Here is an 18,696-nt window from a genome sequence, read left to right as displayed (position 1 = left end):
ATATATTATCTTTATCTGCAGTTAATGCATTTTGTTGTAATCGCGGAATTTATGTGGGAGTTATGGAAATATTATTAATGGGGAAGTGATTTAAATATAATTTCATTATTTGCCGGCAAAGAACGGAATTGTTTTTATTTTTTAAAAAAAATCAATCTACTATAAATGAACTGTCATTTACATAATTTATTACTTGACAACTTTAATATTTCACTTTTTGGTAACCTTAATCTTTCACTTATAAATTTCTAGGAATTATGATTTTTTCATTTAAGAACGATTAGACAATATACATATATATTATACGATCTTATATTTTTTACCTTTATAATCTAATTAAAAAAAAAAAAAATTATTTTTTCACGTAAGACGTTTTGTTAATATTTCTATAAAAAGTCCAAGCTTTGAAAGCTTTAATTCAAGCTTACTTTCCGCGCGCACGTATTGCCAGTATTGCAAACTTTTTTTTAAATGAAAAATCAATTATTATATTTATATATTTTCTATAAGTTTAACACTCATTTTCAAATTTTATTCCAAATAACAAATAGCATTTTTCTCTTTTTTCGCTTTCTTTTTTTTTCACTTGCTTGTCGACAACACGAGAAAGCACGATTGTTAATATCGAACGCATAACGATGACAATGGTGATCGCGAGACTATTAAGAACGTCCCGACCTCGAAAGGAGGAACTACGTTGGACGCACCTACTTCCGGGACGCGCCATGCCTCGTCGCACCTTCACCTGCGAGGAACCCGTTTCGCGGGCCAGGCCGTGAAGGATTCTCAGATATACTGGTGACTGTCATACATAAGAATTTGGATTGTATTAAAACGAGCTAATCGAGCCATTAAGCAATATATCGGTATAAAAATCGCATTTCTTTTTATTTTTATAAATCAATATTTTTGCAAAAATATTCGATACAAATTATAGCTTTTACTTTATTATTTGCACCTTTTATTTTATTATTTTATTATTTTTGACATATTCACTAATGGCTTATCAATACTTGTTTAAATCGAAACTTTCGTCAAATATTCGGTTGTTTATCGAATAAAAAAAAAAAAAATCTAACGAAAGCAAGAACTTCGAATCGCACATTATACATTAATTTTTCAATTTACAGAGATTCTAAATAATCTATATTTTTAATTATATTTATGAAAGTTGAAAGTTAAGAGCTTAGTGTTTAGAATTGGGAGTTGGGAAATGAGATTCTGTATACATTGGTTATACGTGTTAAGCCTCTTAATACGCATAATAAGCTTGTCCGTTCTCATTATTGCACATGACGGGAATGGAATAAGGCGCGTGTATCTTTCCCATCATCGCGGCCGATCGGACGGCGAATTAATCGGCGAAGAGGTAAGGGCGAGCCGCGACGAAAGTAACGGGGTGATCGTGAGTGGAAACGGATCGTGCGTGCCATACGATAATACGGTGATAACAATGGACTATCGCACCTCAATGCTCGAAAGTGTCGCTGATGCAATTCGCGGCAAGTTGTGTGACACTCACATGCATATGCAGTACCATACAACGCAACATCGCCCGGGCACACATAAATCGCATACTTATCGCTCCCTGTAAGCAGCCTTGAGAGAGACACCGTAATGCGTAATGTATATATCGGGTTCAGAGATCACACAATCTCCGTCATACCTACATGACTGGTTCGCGCTCCTGTTGCTCGACTTCGTCTCTAAAGTCTAAGTCAGACAGAACGTTCTTAACTTGTATCCTTGTCGGCTGTCACAAATTTTCTGAAGACCCGTATCTGTAGGGATCCCCTTAGCTTGAAACTCTCGAGTAACAAAACACAACAAGATCTCGCGTTGATTGATGCGAGCCCTGAGAAAACCTAAAGGGCAAATCTACCAGATGTGATGTTGTAACGCCGCAACAGATTATATTGTGATTGTAAAGTATGAAGGTTTTGATCCAAGAGAAAGAAAAAAAGAGAAAATGCTTAGATCTAAGCTTGGGATCTTTTTCAATGAAGATATTAAAGAATGTAAAGATGTCTTATAAAATTCATATATATATAATTTATCTTAGCTCTCCAATAAAATATACGACGGAAAAATAGTCATTTCTGCACAAATGATAAAATTTTCGACAAAAAGATCTGTGAAATGGATGATTAGCATACGTGGACCATATTTGAAACCGAGTCATATTCGATCCAGATGTTTTGCGCCATTATTTTTTCGAGTTCTTAACAGAATCTCTTAGCTTTATCGATGATAGATTTATTTGTTTTACACAACAAGTTAGAATTCATGTTCCGTGTGATTTGAGTTTTACAGCCGCACACTATTCCACAGTAGCAGACCTTTCGATTGAGAAAGAATCAATATTGCTTCGAAGCGATACGCGTGTACAGTGCACGATTTATTAATACACCGCGTAGTGCAATACGCCTGAAAGACAATGGCTTGCATTCTCAGCACGCCCCGCCCGACTCTCGTTTCGTGTTTAAATCGCGTGTCATGATCATATTAGACAAATTGAACTCAAGATCAGACTGTCACATTTAGCACTAATTATACGGTAAGAGAACACCATTGCCACATATTCTCTCACCCTTATTTAGTGCTGCATTTAGCGGTAATCGCGACTTTCCGAGTTTTATACGTTTAATACGATGATTGCACACACAATGTCAATATGAAATAAGAATCTGACAGTTGTAATTTGCAGTAATAAATAAAATTATAGTTGAATATTTATTATATATGTTCATTATATGTATAAAAAAATATATATAATAAATCTTCAATCTTAAATTTGTAAACAAAATTCGAGAATGTATAGTTATTAAAAATTATCAAATACTATTATGACACATGCAAATTCTAATTCATATTTTATTAAAAAATATAGTTAAAAAAAAGCACAAAAAATTATAAGATCTTGTAAAAGATTTTTAAAGTTAATACAAGTATAATATACATATAGTAGTTGTCATATTAATAAATTATCAATATATATACAAATAAACGGAAATTTGTCTTGATATTTAGATATTTGGCAATAAGATTTAAAAATAATCTTCTAGATTTGTAAAGGATCTTTTTAGATTTGTAAGGAAAATTATTTTAGTCACACACACACACACACACACACACAAAAAGGAAAAGAGAGGAATGTGTATGTAACTTTATGAAGGTGAGTGAGACGTAGAGTGATTAATGGTTCTCGTTTGACGTTTTGCCACATTTGCAATTCAAATTAGAAGTTCCGTACAGGGTGTCCCGGAACCAAACGGGTTGATTCGATCGCAAAAACTTGAGATCGAGGCAAGAAAAATGGCGGTTGCTTCATTATCAAATGGTTAATAGATAGACTTATTTAATATCGAAGACGATATGAATCTTATATGTAATCGATTTTCATCGATTAAGTACATAACATGATTTTTTCCTTAATATTTACTATAGTTATCTTTTTCTATATATGAGAATTCACTTTCAAACTTCAAAAATAAAAGCAGATTTCTTTAATTTCAATTTTGTAATAAAATGTAATTTTCGCATTTAAATATATAAATTATCAGAATAGGAAAAAATTCCCCAAAATTAAAAAAATTTGTCTTTTCCGTATTTTTATTGAAAACCCAATATCAAATTTCACAACTAATTTATGACAATATCTATAGAAGTATCCTATGTATGACATCTTAAAGGAAAAAGGGTTAATCGAACGTAGACTCATCGCGTGTACGCATCTCACCTTTAGTGCGCGAGTATACTTTCTCCCACAATCGATTCTATAAGCAACCTGTTTAACACGTGATAATTAGATTTTTTCATCACGTATTATGCAGTACGCCCCCCGGTAAGAATCCGTTTATGGCGCTACGCAGACGATGATGTAAAGTTATCGACGAGCGGTTGCCGTTGATCGCGGAAGAAGAAAACTTTGGGCAACTACGTCACATCATCGCGTCCCAGTCTTTGCCGAGTTCCTGTACTCTGTGCGGTTAGATAACAGCAGGAAGCCGACTCGGTTGCATAATATTGACGTTGCGCAATCGATACCTTCACCTTATGTGCGCCTTATGTCGTCGTGTCGAGAGAGAAAATCCGTTTTGAAAGGAGAGGAACGAGGGTGATGGAGGGAAATGCGCGTTTCTTAGAATTTCATGCAAAATTTAATTTTGCATTGTGATCCGAATTAATTAACGAATAAAAAACGTGATTGAAGAAAAGGAAGATTAAATGATTTAATATTATAATAAAATAAAATAAATATATTGTTAAATTTTTGTTACATTCTGTTAGCATCTCAATTTCAATCATCATTTTCGATATTTCTTCCGATAAGAACGGCAACATTATATTATAAAATTAATCGCCAAATCAAATGAAGTCGACATCGATTTTTGAGCGTGAGCATCTTCAAAAATATTTCTGTTCTAACAGTGCTAAATGCTGTTCGGCTTGAAGATAGTATTTTTTTTTTTTAATTTTAAACGGATCTTAATTCGCTCTACGACTTCAATTTAGCTTCCAATTGTTGATCATATTTGTTTGTCCAATTATTAATTAAATAGAATTTATTTGCGTATTTTTCTCATAATATAATTATCATGAAATTAATGTCGCTATCGTTAAGATATTCGAGAGACACTCTTATATTTTGATACACGCGTATATATGTTTTATTTCTTATACGGCCCCACAATAGTTTCTCTAATATAATATTTAAACGGAGAATAACAGTGATACCGGGTGACCGTTGGAATGACCAGAATGAATATCTATGCTCTGCTTAAAATTCCGCCCATTCTCGCCCGTTATATACCCGCGTAAACTAACAAACATTGTACAAGTAGCTGCTCTGAATCTTTGATATAAATTTCTGCCAATGCTCGCTTGGGTGTGCGTGCGGTTCGATTTATCGCCACTTTCGTCGACCCGAAACAATACTGGATGACTCCCAAACGAATGATTCGGAAATCTGAATTGCGTAAGATTGTGTTGGTAAATTCTGAACAATATCTTTTTTTCTGTGATAATATACGAGAATATTTTTTTTGGCTCACGCCAAAGAGAAAGGAACGTGATGATAAAAATGGATTCTTAAAAAATGAATCAAATGAGATACAATACGCATTACGATAAGTAATAGGAAAATCATTTCATAAAAGAGAAGGATAAATTTTCCGGGTATGAAAGCACAATCCTTTCTCGCGATTGCAACTCGACAACCAGTGTCACACCCGACTGAGCATTACTGATAGTGTTTTCTCTCTCTCTCTCTCTCACTAGTGTAGCGTCTCGAAGGTGGCACGTGGGCTGCTAGGCATGTATCGATATATTTCCGAGATACCGCGTCTGCGTTGGAAAAGTCGAACGCGATGAGGTAATCGGCACGAGAAATGGGTACCGATAACACGCGTGCGATAAACGACATAATAGATATGCGCCTTTTTTTAAATGAAATGAGATCCAACCTCGAGCAATTGACATACGGTAGTCAAAAGTCAATTACATACTTGCAATTTGAAAAAATTATTTGTTTTCTTCTTTTGCGTAACTAAAGATATAACAAACGTTATCTATGATAATTATAAAAATGTGAGATAATAAAAGGTGCGTAGTTAAATATAAAACATAATTACACATAAACAAAGTATAACAATTATGTATATATTTACGTTCTTAAAATATGTATATTGCAAATCTCGCGAAATACTCTATGCGATTCAACAAAGTAAAACAAAGTATTTATCGAGGGAAAATATGTTAATCATCGCTAAGATATTAACGTAAAGTATAAAGATCGAGAAAAGTGAGTAGTAGTCATGCAGTCATTTAATTTAAGATCATACTCGATCGCGGAAAATCTCCGCAGGAACGGCGAGCGGAAAAGAAACGCGAACGAAAAAGTGGTTGACGGGCGAGAAAAGAGGGGCGGAGGGAAAAAAAAAAGGAAGCAATCGCGCGGGTCAACAGCACACACGTCGAGCGATATAAATCAACCTCTCGATTACGCAACGTTGATTTATCGTCGGCGTTGGACGCGCTCGTTAGGCGTCTCCTCTCTCTCTCTCTCTCTCTCTCTCTCTCTTTCTCTTTCTGCCGATCACGTGTATTTGTTTGTGCGACATCGGCGAGTCTCAAGCACACGTATCTGTTCGTGTAAGTATCGGTTATTATACGCGGCACATCAGTGTGTAGGTAATTTGCGCGTTGACAGTTAATCGGCGCATATAATATCGTCGCGAATAAAAGAAGACTATCAAGCTCAAATCATCGTCGTTTACTTCGCGTTTGTTCCGGCTCGTCAGCGGATGAGTAGTTCACTAGATAAATTTCAACATCTGGTCATCAATGGCACAATGAAAAATTCGCGAATGATTGTGTAACAAAATTAACATTTTATGTAATAACGAGAACGTTGGTTGTTTTTATAAAATCTGTGCACGTATATCTCGATATAAATATAATTTGGACAAGTAAATATTCTAGGAACGTATTTTTATATGTGTCTTATAAGTAATATTTGGGCAGTAATAATGAAAAATGTTAGAAATTTTTAATTAAACATTTTAACCGAAACATATAATGTAATCGTCAAAAGTAGAGCGATAGAATGACGAAACGTGACATAACATAAAAAAGAAATTTGCGATATTTAAAAAAAAATATTGTTACATAAATATTTTGTCGAAAATGATATTTGACCGCAAGATTGTAATTCCTCGCGTTGCGTTCCTCAACGCACTTGTTGGGATGAAGTTACAAATAGCTCCGCTGGTTTATGTCTAGCATCGCGTCTAGAATCCGCGAAATGGTTTCTATTTCGGTTTCGCTATTCGTGAGAGAGACAAGAAGCGCTTGTTTGATTTCAACCTAGAAAATTCGTGGCAACATCCCATTATGTTTCACACGTATGTTTAATTAATCACATCGTGAAATATACCGAATTATATGAGAGACGAGCAGTGTCTACGATTGTCAGAGCTTGTAAAAATAACCAGTATACTGTTTCTCTCTTGTCGGATGTTTTCCGCGCGCGCGAGATTGTGTTTCTATTCTCGTTCCGGCATCTCATCGTGTTTTCCGAGCGCTCGCGGAAGTTCGCCGCCGGCATTTCCTTTCTATTTTCTACGGCACGTATCTCTATACTGTTTCGAAAACTCTTCGGTATTATGCATCCGATACTTGGCAACTTGGAATCTCTTTGTAAATTCTGCTGCAGAAATCTTGTCGATGCACCATCAGTCCGAAACATTATCGATGATTTTAAATCTATTGAATCATTGCAGCACAACGATATAATATATTTTTCGCTTTTAAAGGAGATATAAATATGCGCGAAAATATTTTCGCTTGACAATGCATATATTCCTGAAAGAAGAGTCATTACAAATCATTTTATTTTCAATTCAAATATATTTTTATGTCTTTCGAAAAGATATATGTAATAGAGTTAAATCTAAAAAAAAAATGAGTTTGTCGACGGAATCAAATCGCGTAAAGATAAAGGATATAAAAATTGAAGTGTAATTGCCGAGGAGATTTTTTTTTTAATTCTTTTCTCGATCTACGTGTGCAATTTTATCGCGTTAGTGGTGCAAATTTAGAAGCACGTTGGACGTCTATCTGCCGTGCTAACGAATAGCACGTAATAGCATGAGTATCGATTAATAGGCGAAAAGCGCACGAGAAGCATTAGCGCGGAGTAACGTCGAGGCCGAGTACCGGTTGTAACGGTACGTCACTGTATTGTGCATTATCTATAAATTGCGTTTCTCACTAGTGTGTACGTGCATAGACACTGCGTTTTTCTTCAGCCTTGAGAACGCCGCGAGCCCGTTATGCACACGCGCGCTTATCCAAGACTCAATCGCTATTACTGCCGGTATGAAAGTGCGAGTCCATAGTGAAAAGTATGACACGCTAATGACATAAGACCCCCGAGACCGGACCTGGAGAGGGACTCGGGAAATTAATGCGTAGTTAATTAATGCCGTGCTACGAAAGCCAGGAATGTATTGTTTCGAAATGTTAACAGTATATCGAATAGTTCCGTCTTTTTTGATATCGCTGTTAAGTTGAGTATGTATATATTATAAGAATTTTGCCTTCAGTTTTGTAAATATCGCAGTGCTACTGATATCCATGAAGAAAAAAAAAGATGCATTATCGAGCAAATTTTCAAAAGAATCTATTGACATGTAGAAGTCTTTTTTTTTTTAATGCAAATGAGAAAGCTCGAGTTCTGCTCTTTCTCTTCTTTTGTCGCTATTTTCTCCATTTTTGTTTTCAGCTTAGAACAATTAATTTTAGAACATATTAATTTTCTTATATAATTGTTAAATTCCTTAGTATATTTAACTATTTTATTTGTTAATTAAATTCACTAGTATTGTTATCTACATTTTAAACTTAGGAGCTACTTGAAAATTATTAATAAGACAGAGAGAGAAATTGCACTTTAGTGAAAAATAATTAAATATTAAAAGAATTTGAAAGAAATATGTCTGCTATATATACTAAACTTTTATAATCTACATTTTAAATGTGATTTCGAAATTTAATTTTTTGGAGAAGATAAAATCTGATTCAAATAAATAAAAAAAAAAATCTAAATTTTGTTATTCCTTCAAATTCTTTAATTTCTCTTTGTTGATATCACATGACTGTCCATCGTGGAAACATGGACAATCATCTCTCTATTTTCCGTTTGACTTCTATTATACGCGATTAAAAAAGAGATACCATTGGTGCACTCTGACGCATTGATTTGTGACGCACTCAATAAGACGCTCGTGCGGAGAAAGTGGACTCAAATAATAATAATAATGTAGGCGCGTATGATTTTTTAAATAAATGCACTGCTCGTGCGTTACGTCAGGGGTGGTGCAGTCGCGCGAGGTGCTGTACGCGTATATTGTAATGCATCTGTGGAAACGTGGGAGCTGAGTTGGATCGCTGAGTATGAGTACGAGAATGGTTTCCTCTCACGATGGCTTAACCACGTTTCATCTCGCCGTTTATAAATAAGGCGACCTCTCTTTCTCTCCATCTCTCTCTTTCTCTTTCTCGCTGAAAAGATAAAAGGAGACGGAGGAGAAGAAGGAGAGGAAGAGAGGTTGCGCGCTGCTCAGTTCCGGCTTCCAGTCGCCCGAGTCTCTATTAATACTCGATCCCCTTTAGTCTCCGCGTCCTCTTCCTCCTTCTTCTCCTCTTTCACCTCGTTCGCCGATCCGTTACTCAATCCTTCTGTCTTCCCGCCACTTCGCGCGCGCGCTTCTCCCATCGGTGATTCCCGAAGAAATTATACGCTCGACAGGCTTGTTCTGAACGAGATTCTGTTTTAGGTCTTGGTCGCGCCGAACAAAGGGATCTGGATATCACATTTTTTTTTTTTTCTTTTCTGATACCGTTCTCTATAATTTTTTTGAATGTTACTCAGAACTGTCAAATCTCATCCAACTTTCTTAAAGCGTGAAAATCGAAAGATGCAAGCGATTTATTATTTATATATTTTTACAAACAAAAAATGACAGAATAGATTTAATTAATGAAAGATATTTTAATTTTAAACAGGAGAATATTATTATATTATATATTTACTTTATTGTTGTTAATTTTATAATATCAAGTTAATATCTCAAAAAGGAGGAGAATACTTGGCCATAATCCCCTGATACCGCTGGAAATTTTGCTTTGCGGTGTCCGATGGGGGTTAAGGGAAACGCATAATCGAGGCTTATGGTCCAACGCACGCACGCACGCACGCACGTACGTACGTGGTTCCACTGTATAGATAACACTGTTGTTCGACACCATTGTAACCAACAGGCATTTGCGTGCGGTAGGAATGTCCACGGTCACGTCTAATCACGGTTAATCGGTATTCTAATCGCGCGGCCGCAACCAAATCGAGATAATCGATCGCGGTCAACGTAGCGATCCCGCACTTGGAGCAACTCGATGCAAGTACTCGCGAACAAAGCATCGTAACGTAATTAAGTGATTACAATTAACTACGGACGTCGAATAATTTTCTCCTTCCGTGATTCATGATATAAACACACCGATACAACTGTGCTCGATGCTCGGAAATGCAAAGCGAAAAATCACAAAGAATTGATTATCAATTTTCAGATATAAAAATATGTATAGATAATTTTTGATAGTTTTGTTATACATATTTATATTAACATTTTGTTTCTATTATTTTGCCAATTTGTTTTTAATAACTAATGGATGTTTTTTATTTTACTTTTTACTTTATTTTGCTAAAACTATATATGAATTATTTAGATAATTTATTTTTTGTTTTTGTATATAATATTATGAAAAATTCTTTTCTTTTTGCGCTGTATTATATCGTTAATATATGATACATCGTTATAATTAAACAGAAGTTCACTTATATTAAATCAGAATAGAATATATATTTTCAAATAATATTGCAATATATATTACGTAAACTTTAAGATAATGTCGGAGAAAAAATTTTAACTGTGGCAAGCGAATAAAAATACGAGGGTAGCCTAAATTGATTTCGAATACATTCCTCTACTTTTTGTGACACGCATAATAAAAAAAATTGCCCATCCGGTACCAAAAATGCTTAGATTTTAGTGAAAAGTATGTAGAAAAATGACTTGGGTGTGCGCTAAAAATATTTTGATTGAATAAAATGTTTTGGAAAAAGTCCGGTTTATATTTGACTTACTCACGTACACACTAGCCAAGTAATCAATCTAACAGCGCATGTATGAGTTTCAAACTATAGCTTTAAATTAGATAATATCGCTGATGCCACTTGTCTCTAATCTCGAGCACTAGAACTATCCCGCTATTTCTCATCGCTTTACTCTAACAATATTGAAGTATGTTATAATATCGTAAGTAAACTGCTGCGACATCCCAAATATTGATAAATTAATATTAATAAATATAAATTTTAACATGCACAAATATCATGATCACACACACACGCATCGTGCTACGAAAACAACGTTATTCCAATTTGAAAACGATATACCACAAATATATTTCTTAGATTGATGGAAAACCTTTATTGTGAAATGACGTTGATTATGATAAGGATAACGATGGGGCGTGAAAAATGTACTTATTATCGAGCCGAAAGGAAACAAATCGCACATGGCACCGACAGGCTTTGATAGTAAAAAATTCTGGCTGATTTATGAATTAGCAGGGTATCTCTAGCCTAGCTCTTCCAAATTAGCCTTTTCTCTGTTAAAATTTATGTCTCGTAGATAAACGAGACACTAATTTTATAAGTAATAAATAAAATAAATAAAAATTTAAGTCATAAATCGTCTTATCTCATAGTTTTTTGCTCCCTTGACGTCTAACGCCTCTTCCTTTCTTGTTAATCTTGTACTGTTTTTTTCTGGCACTCATACAACATCCTCTGATTTACGAAAATATGTTAATTATAAAATCGCGCATTAATCAATGAAAGATAATGCACAACTTTGCATTCTCGACAATAACGCAAAAATTGTCATTAAGAATCTATGACATTCGAAATCGTGAATTTTACTCTTTTTCTCTTTCTGCCTCGTATCGCAACATAAGCAAATATGTATAAGTTAAAATAAAAAATTAATTTCCTCAGGACGTAATATTCGAAAATATGTGATTATTTGCATGATAGATTTCGATGGGCTAAATTAACATACAAATTTTAATAAATTATTGATGTGCAGATATTGAATGTTTGTCATGCGTTTGACAGATATCAAAATATGGCTCGTTAACTGTATTTACTAATTAAATGCGCCACAATATCGCTCGATTCGAAGTTCTATGCGCAACATTTCGTTAATGATTAAAAAATTCGGAAATGACATCGACAATTCAACTGTAATATCGCGCGATATTACAAAACTTGCGACTTAATGCCAAGTTAAAACGCAATGGACAACAAATATATAAAATATATAATCGGAATTCGATATTGCAAACATAGTACATTTTCAACGCATATGTAAATCCCGCGAAATACGTATATTATTGATAAACAGAGTTGATATATCATGCCATTTCGTTATTTAAATCAAATAGTCATCATCGGGATATTTTTATTACCGTTTATCGCGCGAATTAATTAATTATACAAACTGATAATTGTGCTAATTGTAATAATCATAAAGAATGATCGCATTTGGCATCTTTTAATATTTTTTGCGATTGCGTTTGAAAAAGTAATACGATGAACGTCTCATGACGTTATCTTTTCGCTGCACGTCATATGTTCATCGTCACAAATTCATTATCAATCGAAATATGATCGTGAAATATTAAAAATCACATGACGCGATTATTTTATATAAGTTAAAGATTATCAATTCATCACAATTAATTAACTCGCAATTAACAACACATGTCGAAGCAATTTATCAAAGCGGATATTTCTTATGATATATGTACTTGAAGTAGCAATTAAGTTGACAGAAATTATAAAATATTTTATTGCGAAAAATGATCAACATTTTACATTATTTTTAAATATGTTGACATTTATATATATAATAATTTTGCGCCGCGATTTGAACTTTTTGATAATTTAGATGAAATTATTTATCATTTTTTAATCATTTTCGTGCGATAATATAAGAATCGCAGAATCGAGCAATTAACGTTATGAAAAATTACCATATAATGTAGATATATTATACGTATTACTTTTTTATTAGCAATTAATTTGAAATTCAAGAAATATGAATAATATTTCTTTCATAACGTCTTAGATGTTTTATGATCATGAATTATGTTATTGTCATATATACTCGGTATTTATTTTCTGTAACCTATAGAGTGTATTATGTATTGTGTATAAGGAGTCACCTTGTTGTTGTTTGTGTTTTAGTGAGATTCGAGCGAGCTGCGAGTCATTTCGTGTATCATTCTGAACGCGATCACACGCGCTCGAAGTAAAAATTAAACGCGCAATCATTCTCTACAGTTAATAATTAACGATTATCTCTCGCGATGAACAATAAGTATATCGAATTAATGATTATTTGATTCGAGTAATGACGTAATGCGCGTGATAACGGACGATATCAGAATAACAATACTGATCATATCATTTGTTAATCATTTTGAGAACGCGCATAATCAAATTATAAAATATTATTTGAAATATTAATTATATTCGACATTAATTTATAATTTGAATATATTTGCATGTTGCAGATCAACCTTATGTACAGATCTCCGCCGTTGCGCATCGTACCGGTGAGTGAAACTTATTTGATCTCATATTATTTTACTATATTTTTAATTGAAATTAAAAAAAAAAAATTATTAATATAATAAGTTGTTTATCTACTTATTATAAAATAATTTTTTTGCAAAAATAATGTCAGCATTATCTTTTTGGACGAAAAATTATTGTCCTTATAGAACATTGATTTCTATGAAGCTCTTAATCTAAAATAATGACTTTTCCTAATACATTATTAGTAATAAAAATTTAAAATATTATATACTTCACATATATTTTATGGGGTCTCGGAAAGACGCGGGTCGCACCTGAATGGTATGCCACGGTAATAGTGAAAGGCGAATAACACTTTGCGATTGCCTCCGAAGTCGCATAGTTTCCGTCTAATAACAGTGGCAGTCGTCATTGACTCGTTATAATAATTCTTTTAACACGCGGATCTTTATCCGCCTCATTTATTACCATTTATTAGTCCGCCGTATAATAGACGTCGGCACGCAAAGAAGGCAGTCTTTCCTTCTCTCACTTTACGTAATGAGACTGATCTCACGGGCAGTCCGACAGCCTGATCACCGTTATTGTACAGTCTATTAATAATACAAATCTATCGCATTAAAATCAAATCTGTTCTATTCCCATCCATGTTTGCGTGGAATTAATCTCGCCGAACTGACACCGCGAAGGAACATTTCTATTTATGTGTCGCTGTGGAATAGCATCGTGAGTCCTTGCTATATCCGACGATCGTTTCCTGCCTTCTCTATCCTGTTTAACGGACTCGCCTATATATATTTAGCGTTGCTTTTTATAATTTATCGCAAATTACGACATCCGTTCGGCGCGGCGCGGCATCCCACCGATATCTCGAAACGCTGTTCGTCGTAAACAGGTTTCGCGCTGATATTCGTAAAATATTCATTTGTACGCGATCGGCGAGCGGTTAAAAAATTTTTAATTAATCGCGTAAATGCATTTAAGTTAATTTTCCGGCGAAACGCTGATGCTTGATACGTTCTTAAAGCTTGATTGTGACGGTTTTCATTTTTCTGCGCATATCGATTCTACGTAACACTAACAATAAGTCCCAGCTGCTGCCAGATTTGATATCGCCCAAATGGATGCATTGTTCTAACCGCGGCTACAATATGAGAGGATTGTATTGGGTATTTGATTTATGTGGAATTAAATTTTAAAATTTGTCACGTGAAAGTCTTTCCGATATAACGTATTAAGCTAAACTAGATTTTTCTGTGGCAGAGAAGATTGTGGTTGCAACAATTGTGAACGTGCAGATATTTAACTTTATATCGTGTATTTTTAATCCTTAAAAATTAAATGTAATATATCACAGACGGTGTATATTTTTGAATGCGACAGAAAAAAATACATGTTACTTCGAAATAGCAGAGTTAGCTGGAAGATAAAATATCATAAAATTTACGTCACCTTACAAGACAATATCATCAAATATACGATGTGAAGTCAGAGAATTTAATGTCTAATTTTAACAGATGTATATAAAAATTTTATATTCTCTTTCCTCTGTGAAGACTCGTGAATTCACTTAATTTGCAAATATTTAAGTGGTTTAATATTTTGCCAAATATATATATTTTCTGCATCTATCAAATCAAATTGCAGAGACTGTGAATCAAGCACATTCATGGCATTTTGATATTCACGTTCTTTTAAAAAGGGAAGCGGGAGAGGGAGGGGAGGGGAGGGGAAGAGGGTGGATCGAACGAACGTATACTCAAATCGAGTCGCAAGATGTTATTAATAGGCTTAATCGTACCGCGTGGGAACCGAATCACTGCTGGAACTAATTGTCACGGGTGTGCTACGGTCAGGGTCGGTAAGCGGCGGGATTTCGTCGCGACCGGAAGTCTTGGCAGGCTTTTCGACCACGCCGAGGAAACCGCGCGCGCTATGACGAATAATGCTATCGTGCATCGGCACGTCCGTTTCACGATATCTGACTCTCGTTAATCAGAGAGGAGTAGTTAGCGTACTCGAGATAAAGATCGCGTAGTGCTCGACTGCTGCTTGACGCACGTTTGGACAAAAGATTGATGTTATCAATTTCGCAATTGCATAGCCAGCGATTTTGCGAAAGGAAAAATCAAAAAATAATATATCATTTTGCATCTCATCTATGTTTTCGAAGCCATTTTATTAAAATAAATATATTATATGAAAATTTAATTAAAAGTCTTTAACTAGGTGTGTAATATAGTATAGACGGTGTATTGTATATTTTAATCAACTATATCTGATAAAGTACATTAATACTATTATGCACGAATTTTATCATAGATCTTAATTTATCTAAATATTTTGGTCATAGAAAATTAATGTGATATGATATTAATAATGTTATAATAATTATGTCATCAGACAAAATATTATAATTTAATTCAATATAATATTATGAAACAAAAAGGTTGCAAAAATACTTGATGTATTAAGATTATTTTATTACAGCATATCTTTTATGATTATGCGAGAAAGTAAGATTTATAAATTTACATCATAATTATATGCGTGAAATCGAGAGTATATAAAAATTTTATTTTTGCATTACGTCACGGCTAACGGTTATATTATATCGCAACGCTTGCGTAGTCAGAACGGTGAATCTTTTTTTTTTTTATGGTCGCTGCCATTCGTTGCGACGAATAATTTACCCATAAAGAGCATTCTCAAATTAACACGTGTTCCTACTTATTTACAACGAGCTCGCGCGAAACTATTTTCGCTTGGGTACGCGTGCAGGAAGTAGTAACGATTTCCACAAGATGACGTAATTCGGCGCAATGAGTCCGACAATGAGCGACGAAGAAACGGAGCTGACGCGAAGATTATATATATATATATATACGGAGAAGAGAAGACGAGACGGCGGAACGGAGGAGGAAGTGACGCAGCGCGGAATCACGCGGACTTACCGGAAATAATCTCATCGGAAAATAATGCGTCATCCACGTGAGTGCGTGCGCGTGTACATCGCGTGACGTGTCCTTTTTTCCTTTCTTTGTATTAACAGCAGTAACAGACAGTTCTCCTTTTTTCGCGCATTGAACGTTTTAATGCGCTATTGCTCTTATCAAGTTAATGACGATGTAAATAATCGCTTGTAGCGTGACGGTAATAAATGACAACTTACTTAACCGTTATAAACTATATTCTCATTTTCTCCACAATTTTTTCTCAAATGAGATAAAAGAATATTCCGTTTCTCTCATATTTTCAAATTGCAGTCTGACATACATTTATAAATTGAATTATTAATTTCTGATATTTTGCCAAACTATAAACATATTAATTATAAATGTCCAAGAATAATGCAGATTTTTATTCATACGCGTTATTACATTATATATATATTATAAATAAACGAATAAATAGTTTATTCTCAATATCATGACAATCTAATTAAAATTTACAAAAAATAAATAATATATAACAAAATATGAATAATACCCTTAACAAAGAAAGAAAAAAATTGTTGACGAATAGTCCTTACATCTATCATTATCATTATTATCATCGTCGATATTATGGTTGTGATTGTCATTAAATATTAACAACGTCGGGTCATCGGTTGGTTACTCAGCCCGTGTGACTCTGTCCAATCCTTTTTTTTTTCTTTTCATGGGTGGAATTTGAATGAAGAACTCGATTAACCAGCGTCCGAACTATTCCGGGAAGAAATTCCTGCGCACGGACGGAAGTCGGAATATTTTCGTTCGCCCGCGGCAGCATCACGTTCACCAGATACACGAGGTTACACGCGTGCGTTTACTGAGAAGCAAAGCATCGCGTTTGTAAAGAATGACAATTAAGACAATACTACCTTTCTCTGGCAGGTGCGTTTCAATTATCGAGTCAAATAAATCAAGTGCTTGAAGCAGAAGCGAGAAACATCTTGTTTAAAAGCTTCGAGGCAAAAGCATATCTATATTTGGTTGGAGAGATCTTTAATCTTTACTATAATTTATGGTTATGCATTAACATTAAATCATATTATTATTGGCGATAGTTTCATGGTTGGTAATGATTATCAGATAAACGTTTTACTTTTGCACGTTAATAAGTGTTAAGCTTGAATTATTAAATAAGTGTTAAGCTTGAATTATTAAATATATATAAGTTTTGCGGTAAATCCGTATAATTTTTTCATTGCATGCGCGCAAACGTTCTTCCTCTTATTTCTGTGTCTCTTGGAATAAGCGCGAGCGAACGTCTCCCGAGGCCCTTTCCTCGTTTTCTCATACTTGACGCAAAGTTCGACGCTATCTCGCCGCGACGCCCTTCTCCGGTCGCCGCCGCCGTCTCCGCCGCCCCCGTTACATTCCCTGGAAAGAGGAGAACTCTGGAAATCCTGGCGAGGAACGTCGGTTCCGGTGGGAGGGTAACGGCAGTAGAAACTCCCTGGGGGGTGGAGGAGGAAGGGCGGCCTCCCCGGCTGGGAGGCATTTCATTTCCTTGGCGACTTCCGGCAAACGCGACGCTTCCGCCATATCGGGGCCGACGCCGACGCCATCGTCGACGTCGAGTCTGTTCGTGTTCCTGCGCTCCCTTGGTTCCGGTTCCGGTACCCTCCCTTCCTCACCCCCTTCCACCCCCCTGTCTCCGGTCCCTGTTCATCCCCGCGAAGCCCGCCGTCGTCCTGGCTCCGAGCTTCCACCCACGCCCCCGGGCGAACCGAGTCCTTCCGCTACCTCTCTCCGACGTTCTCCTTTCGCTTCCGTTCGTGCCACCCCTTCCGCCTCCCCCTCGCCACCCGCCACTACCCTCTTCCGCCACCTCCGCCGGTAGCGTTCTTCCTTCCAACTCGTCTACAACGCCCGTTCTGTTGTCGTTAACGCTACCAGTGCTATTACCATTAATAGTGTCGTCGCTAATGCGGTCGCATGGAAAACGTATCGTTTAAAATAGGCTCCTTTCCGCGAATAAATGTCAGGTCATAGGTATCAGTATGATACCTCAATCTGATAACTTTGGCATCTTTTAATAAATCTGTTATTCTTTGCACGGTATATAATTGTAATAAATATTAACGCAAGTTTTAATAGGACTTGGCGCAGCACGTGATTTGATTTTACAATTTATTAATAACTGAATATATAATAATGTAAGTGACGGGCATAAATAAATACAAAATAATCTTTATGTTTATTTGCAAGAGCAAAAAAAAACATCTAAATAATTTAAATCCGAATTAAATAAATCAAAGTTGCAGCAATTCCATCCTCGATAAGAGACTAGCGAAAGATTGATCGCTCGGAGAACTGTCTATACTTTATAGATAGCGCGAGCTATCTTTTCGAGACGTCTCGATCGGATCAACTGTAGAAGGGAGGAAGATCTCGATCGATATGCGTCATGCGCGTCCGATTATTTCGAGATCCACTTAACGACGCCGACGCTGACAAAAGCGCGAATGTACCTCACTC

At 35.3% G+C, this 18,696-nt stretch overlaps 1 protein-coding gene across 2 annotated transcripts in view; it reads left to right on the top strand.

Annotated features, from left to right (window-relative positions):
- LOC126856219 (uncharacterized) overlaps positions 1–18,696 on the top strand; it is a 100,952-nt gene that overhangs the window by 17,948 nt on the left and 64,308 nt on the right. The window contains exons 1-2 of one of the 2 annotated variants that reach the window (XR_007688336.1): positions 12,899–13,010; positions 13,207–13,248. Coding sequence is in view for 1 of the 2 variants with exons in the window: in XM_050604516.1 (XP_050460473.1) it covers positions 13,207–13,248 (42 nt within the window). In the remaining variant the exon portion in view is untranslated. Of the gene's footprint in view, positions 1–12,898; positions 13,011–13,206; positions 13,249–18,696 lie in introns of those variants that run through there. The other variant, XM_050604516.1, reaches the window with a different exon arrangement.

Source organism: Cataglyphis hispanica, chromosome 18, assembly GCF_021464435.1.
Source record: "Cataglyphis hispanica isolate Lineage 1 chromosome 18, ULB_Chis1_1.0, whole genome shotgun sequence".
Taxonomy (NCBI): Eukaryota; Metazoa; Arthropoda; class Insecta; order Hymenoptera; family Formicidae; genus Cataglyphis; species Cataglyphis hispanica.
Note: the sequence above shows the minus strand (reverse complement) of the source record. Positions and strands in the feature narration are given on the sequence as shown.